Source organism: Diabrotica virgifera, chromosome 6 (genome assembly GCF_917563875.1).
Source record: "Diabrotica virgifera virgifera chromosome 6, PGI_DIABVI_V3a".
Classification (NCBI taxonomy): domain Eukaryota; kingdom Metazoa; phylum Arthropoda; class Insecta; order Coleoptera; family Chrysomelidae; genus Diabrotica; species Diabrotica virgifera.
The window spans coordinates 115,849,015-115,856,266 of record NC_065448.1 but is presented as its reverse complement, the minus strand read 5'-3'; the positions used below and the strand labels follow the sequence as shown (position 1 = coordinate 115,856,266).

At 33.0% G+C, this 7,252-nt stretch overlaps 1 protein-coding gene across 1 annotated transcript; it reads right to left on the bottom strand.

Annotated features, from left to right (window-relative positions):
- Positions 1-3,452: 3,452 nt before the first annotated feature.
- LOC126885977 (uncharacterized) lies at positions 3,453-4,851 on the bottom strand. Its single transcript, XM_050652813.1, has one exon. The coding sequence runs from the start codon at positions 4,701-4,703 to the stop codon at positions 3,663-3,665; it is 1,041 nt and encodes a 346-aa protein (XP_050508770.1). The 5' UTR covers positions 4,704-4,851; the 3' UTR covers positions 3,453-3,662.
- Positions 4,852-7,252: the final 2,401 nt, after the last annotated feature.

Below are 7,252 nucleotides of genomic sequence, written 5' to 3'. Positions count from 1 at the left end.
TTGGCCCTCTCTAAGATATCTTGCGCTCATCGCCTTCGTTACTCCCTCTCTCCAAGATTTCTTGGGTCTTCCTCTCTTTCTGCCGTTTGGTGGTACCCATTGCATAATTATTTTAGGGAGTCTTCAGTTATCCATCCTCTGGACGTGTCCATACCATATCAGCTGTTTTCTTTCTATGTCTGTTGTTAGAGAACCGTCAACCCCCATTCGCTCTCTTATCTCATCATTACGTATTCCCTCTCTGCGTGACACTCCTACTGATCTTCTAAAAGCGTCCATTTCTACTGCCTCCAGTTTTCTTCTGTTCTTTTCGGTTATCCGCCAAGTTTCTGCTCCGTAAAATAGACTGCTTTTAATAAGAGATTCGTAGATATTGTGTTTTCTTCTTTTTCCTATTTCATGATTCCACAGTTCGCTGATCCTTTGTTAGTTCTTTGTTTAATTTCATCCTTAATTCTCTTCTGGTATTCTCATCTTTAAGTTTAGCTTAGTCTTTTTTTGGTTCTGGTTTGCGTCTCCTCATATTAGTGATTTTTATTTTTATTTCTGCTAAGAGAAGGACATGGTCTGATGGAACATCGGCGCCAGGGTATGTACAAGTTCTAGTTATTGATGATCCAAATCTTTTGTTAACCATTATGTAATCGATCTGGTTTCGAACTATATTCTCGGGGCGGTTCGCTGGGGCTTTCCATATATATAAGCGTCTAGGTGGTAGCTTGAACCAGGTATTAAATATTTTCATATCTTCCTCTTGGCAAAATTGATACAGCCGTTCGCCTCGGTTATTTCTCTCTCCCAGGCCGTACGGGCCTATTAAATCGTCGTCTCTACCTCTTCCTATCTTGGCATTAAAGTCGCCCATTATGAGGTTTACTCCATGTCTCTTAACGTTACTAAGCAGTTGTTTAAGTTCTGCCTAGAACATTTCTATATCTTCTTCTGTTGAGTCCTATGTTGGGGCATAAACCTGAATTATGTTGATATTGACTGGACTGGCTTTCAGTTTGAGTAAGGCCATACGGTCTGAGAGTGGAAAGAACTGTATTACAGATGCAGATAATTTGCTCGTGATTATTATACCTACTCCCTTTCTGTGGCTTTTATCCTAGTTTCCAGAATAGTACATAACTGCCCCTTCGACAGCACACCTTCCTACATCTGGCCACCATGTTTCTGCTATCCCCAAGACATCTATCTTCAATCTCTTTACTTCTTGGATTACGTTAGTCAGCTTCCCAGCTTCATACAAAGTTTGCACGTTCCATGTTCCGATCTTCATTTTACTTCGTAAGTTCAATTGGGTTAGGCATTTATCATTTAACTGTGTTCCCCCCGGGAGATCCGATTGGGGAACTGTTTATAACTCCGGAAATTTTATAATTAAATGACGTCATTGTGATTCTCTTGGGATAATAAGTAATGAAGGTGGTATCCCGTTGCCTTCCTTCATGCCATTTCTTGGCTTGAGTTTCGGCCGCCCACTCTGGGTCAGACGCCGTTTGTAACCGCCCACTCTGGGTACAGACGTTACAGTTTAACCAAAATTCTGCCATAACATTACTTAAATCCTCTTTCTTTAATTTATATATCCAGCCTACCGTCTCATCCGCAATTTCTAAATATACCGTACGTTCTGATTTCGCCATATTTATGATATATTTGTTCAATCTGTTTAAATGTCTTAAACCCTTTTAAAATTACTGCCCGGGCGCCAATATAACTTGGTGGTTGCGTTTGTTGCTCCAGGTAACAAAAAATCAGCCGAAAACAGAAGGTTCGCTTTTTTAAGACGTTTATTTTAGAATCAAATCACTACAAATGATAAGATAATTAGCCTTAATTACTACTCGTTAATTTCGTTAATAAAATATATTTATAACCTACGTATCGAACATTAGGTTCGGATTGATGTGACGATATCTTGTACATGAATGAATACTACCCACGATCGCGTCGATTTAGGAATTACATTTATTAATATGAAACGGACGTATAAGGAGAGGAAACCTCGCTCAGCTCGCCAGCGGAAAAAACATGTAGGGAAATACGATCAACGCTCGTAAAAGGATAGGTAAAAGGGAAAACCGTCAGATTCTTTCAACACACCAAAACGACGGCGGAAAATAGTCGGGATAACTCACCTCTTATACCTCGTTGTTGTTGTTTATTATTCTTCGATCAACGCTCCAAAAATAATAATCAACTAGGCTTTTTGTTCCGACTTTTATATCGTCCCATACGGTACAAAAACACGTTTTACGTAATTCATTGGCGTACTCTAGACGATAAAATTATATTATCGTCACAAACACCACGATATTTTCACAGCACGAGGACACTCTGCGGCTGAGGCTAGAATGATTTTATTCACCTTCGATTTCTTTCTGTTCATCTGGGGTTTCTGGAACTTCTGGTGGTACTTTACCAAATTCAATTCGCCTGGATATATCACATTTATTTCATCACATCTAGCATCTAGCCACCATAACGTTTTTCTTATTTTGTTTCCAATAGGATCCACACCCAATTTTCTCTTATATTCTCATTCCTAACATTATCTTTTCTAGTTATTAGCTAGTTTTAGTTATTAATAACTACTGGTTTAACACGGAACTTAACCTAACGCTAATGAAGCATTCGCTCTCTCTAATTGTTACCATATCATATATTCAGCCAGCACTCCTTTCCTACTTAGTACCAATAGGTTTATGGTAACATTGCTATATGCATTCTCATGATTAATAAACACTATATGCAAGTCTTTCTCTTGCACTCATAAATTTTTCCTTCAACTGTCATAAAATAAAAATTGATGTTGTGCACCTGTCTTGCATAAATTCAAAATGACTATTATGCTAAATTTTGTTAGATTTCAAATGCACAATAACGAAAACATATTTTGAATTGGGTGCTGAGGCAAATACTCAATGATCTAAACAAAATTAAGCAAATGTGTGTTTACTGAAATAACTATTGCAAATTAAATAAAACACTAAATAGCTGTTTAAATTGTTTTTATCCTTTGTTAAAAATCTGGGAATAAATAATTTTAATAGATATTTAAAATTATGTTTAAAAGGAACTTCTCTCATTGACCTACGATCGTTTACCTGCTACGATTTCTCGGTATTGAAAAGAGACTTATGTATTTTTCACGATCTAGTGACCAGTGGGGCATCCCAGTACCACAGTATAAAGAGGGACAGTAAAACCTCTTCCATGACGGCACTTTGATATCAAGAAGTAATACCGGCAGTACGCAATTGGTAATTCACCAGTGGTGGATGCGGGTTTTCCCTGTTAAAACCAGTACGTTTCGATGCACTCGCGTCTAGAAATTATAAAATATTTATGCTCCTTGGCTTTCTCAAGGCCATTCGATTGAAATGTCAAATAAAAATGCAAACAATAATATTATAAGGTTATGTTTTACTTTTATTTGAATTTGAAATTATTATATTATGTATTAATAAATATTATTGGTGCTGATGAAATTACGAATTAATGTTACAAGACAGACATAATATCATAAATTGCTTTCAGAGTAGGTACGTTAGGAAATGTTATTAAAGTATTAATGCCTACAATATTTTCAATATGAATTAGAATAGGTGAGAAAATCAAACAAATTAATAATGTATACAAATAAAGATTTTATTCTAATTAAAGAGCACATTATTTACTTGTAGCATTAATTGATTTGCTATCAAATTTGTTTCTTCAGCAACAGGTTTTGATAACAGCTTTTTTTTTGACTTTGTAGTTTTTTTCTTGGTGGAAAATAAACGTTTTTGAGCAACTACTTTTTTATTGTGTGGAATGTTTTGTGTGCCATGAGATAGTGCCACAATATTAAGTTCATTTCCAGAATGTTCTGCTAATGTCCTTAATGTAGGCACCAAGGGTGCTGTAATACTTTTAAATGCCTCAAGTTGTTCAAAAGTTGTTATATTTTGAATTATTTGGGTTTGTATTTCTATCAATTTCTGTTTTTCAACTTCCAGTTGTTTGGACGTTTTTTCTTGATTGATATTACAAGACTTACTCACAAATTTAGCTTGCTCTGTAGCTTGTTTAATTTTTACCTCATCTGTATTTATTATATGTTCTTCATCTGCATTAGTATCTTGAATTTGATGGCCTTTCATAAATTGACACACAAGATGTATGTGTTTGCACATATTCCATCTTATACTGTTATCCAAGCATGTACAGGAATATGAATGTAGACAGGATTGGCACAAATCACAGACTAATTGGCAGTCACAACTGGGTTTGTTTTTCTGAACTAAATAGATATCATTGGTTGAACTTGATGGTATCTCCCAGCTCATTTCAGACATGACAATGGTGTCCATATCTAAATTAAGACTTGTTTTGTGCCTTTTCCGTAACTCTCGTAATTTGCTGGATATTTTACCTTTATTCAACGTAATAAGCCGTTCAAACAATTTGTCTTTAATTAATTTAATCAAGATATTGATAGTTTTATCCAGCCTTCGTACTTGTCTTCCATTTAAATACAAATATTTAATCGTTTGATGCATTCGTTCTATGCTCATATTTGTATTTATTCCTGCATGCAAGCGATAACAGTACGCCCAGGATTCCATATTGTGCAGATAACATTTTTGAAAATATTGACCAAATTCTTGGGTATTACCAGAAGATAGAAGAGAAATTTGAAAATTTTGTATCATATCCCTAAATGAAGTAACATCGGTCTCTTGTAATAAGGTACGTAGCTGTTTGTATACGATAACCTAAAAGACGAATGATATGATGAGTGGGCAAAAAAATTAAATATTTAAGTTACCTTTTGCTCTTGACCATCAATTTTATTTAGATTTTTCCCCCACGCTTTATCTACGTGCCAGGAACAAAATAGCCTAAAATTTAATATCCATAATATAGATTTAATAAAAAAAATTTTTAAGAAACGCTTTTCTTTAATAACGAGTGACTGAAATTAAAAATATTTTAAAAAAACAACATAAAAAAAAATTGAAAAAATCTAACACATTTGTCAAAAAAAAGCGTGGCGCGTCTTCATTGAATAAATGGTTTTCGCCCCACGCTTTTATTTAACGAATGTGTTAGATTTTTTCATTTTTATTTTTTGCTTTTTCGTTGATTTTTTTATATATTTAATTTTAGTCACTCGTAACTAAAGAAAAGCGTTTCTTAAAAATTTTTTTTTCATATTTTTTTATTTTGTACTTTTTAGTCTTACACTTTTCAAACATTAAAATATATCGTCATGTTTATTAAAATATGTATAAAACATATGATGTATCTACTAACATGAAAAGTAGTTGGAATGGGCAAAAAATTTGAAACTTTGTTGTTTATTTATGAAGCATAACGTAAACAATTAACGCAAAAAGTGAAATTATGTATGGTTCATATCATTAGCTACAATCCGTAAAAGTTTGAAGTTTTTACATCGTAAAAAACAAGAGAATTTAAGTACATATTTTCCATTAAAATCTTTTTTTTTATTTAAACAATTAATAAACAAAAAAATTTTTTATTGACTATTCGTGTATTGTTCCCGCAAATGCATATGTCTGCAAATTTTCATTCATTTGCATTGGAGAAAAGGCAGTCAAATTAACGTCTAAAGATTTGACGAAAACTATTGAACTAAATAAAAGCGTTTAAAAATAAGAATATATTGCATAGTTTTCTACCTGAATTTAGCTGGAGTCATAATTTGGAGCCATGCATTATAGTAATATTGGGCCATGTCTGACATGAAAACCATGGGTTTGATTACTCTTCCTAAATTTTCTTTTATCTTCATGAAAAAAAATAGTCATTATTTCCTCATCAGACCGATTTCCAATCATAAAACAACAAGGAAATCCCTCCCTCATATCATCCAATATTAACAATGTAGTAAGTTCAAAATCATGAGCATTAAGTCCATGTGTTCCGTCGATACAAATTACATCTTCTGAGTATTTGTCTAACACTTCCAGTTGACCAGGATGCATAACAATTAAAAGAAAATCTTCATTTTTTAAACAAGGAAAATCATTACATAGAGCCCCTTGTGGCTTGTAATATAAAATTATTCCACTATTCTTGGCTTCTTCAATCCAGGATTCAATACTTATAACTTCATTTTTATGGCGAATTCCATCAGAATTTAAATTAAAAGTTTGTGATTTATTATGAAGATCTTTTCTTGTTAAGATATGCATCCTTTCCAACTTATTATTAGTTACAGAATCTCTAATCTCATCTAATATGGAAACAAGAGGAATTTTCGAAGCAATTTTTCTAGCTATTTCTATTTTTCCATTTTTAGTAATATTCAAATGACCCAAGTCATTGTCATGACCAATGTGAGTTTGTATAAAATTAATTTTAACATTGCCATTTTCTGGTAAAATACAAACTTTCAATCGAGAAGGACATATTTCCATTAATTTTTCTGCTTCCTTTGGTTTTTAAATATCGCATATCCTTACCCTTTTTCACATAAAAACCTGAACGATGGCAAATATAACTCTGTTTCTTAATGCCCTCTGCAGTCGTATATGGATGACTGTATGTGACATATGAAGAAAATTCTTTCTTTTCCATGTCAGTTTTCCATTTTTGAAATTCTAGTTCACTAGAAAAGTGAAGATCTTGTTGCTCTATTTTAATGGCATGATATTCTTCGAAATGAAGAATTAAATTGGATTTTATAGAATTTTCGTAGTTACACAAACTGCACTTGAAGTTTTGTTGCTTTTTTCCAATATCACTGTCTTTTGCATGAATTTTTTTATGTTTTCTAAGATTTTGTAAATGTGAAAACTTTTTCTGGCATTCACTGCATTGATATGGGCAAATCTTAGATGAAGTCAGCTCGTTGATATTTTCTGAAATAAAATAAAATATGTTCGCTATTGATTCCTGTATACAATAATAGCCAAAAAGCACTAAATAGAAGTTTTGTCCTCACCTGGATGAAACTTAGTGACATGCCTTTTTAAATTGGAATATTTAGAGAACCTTTTGGGACATTTGTTACAAAGTACAATATATTTAAATGTTTTGTTGGGTGCAATTATGTCCAGTTTATCTAAAATTACAAGAATTAGGAATCATCAAATTGTAGATATAACAACGAGAAGTCATCAAGTTTGTAGATTGCATAGATATCCAGTGGATTGTTATTAATCAAAAACAACTTACCAGGATGAAACGTTTTCAGGTGACTTCTTAAATTAGAATGTTTTGAGAATGTGAG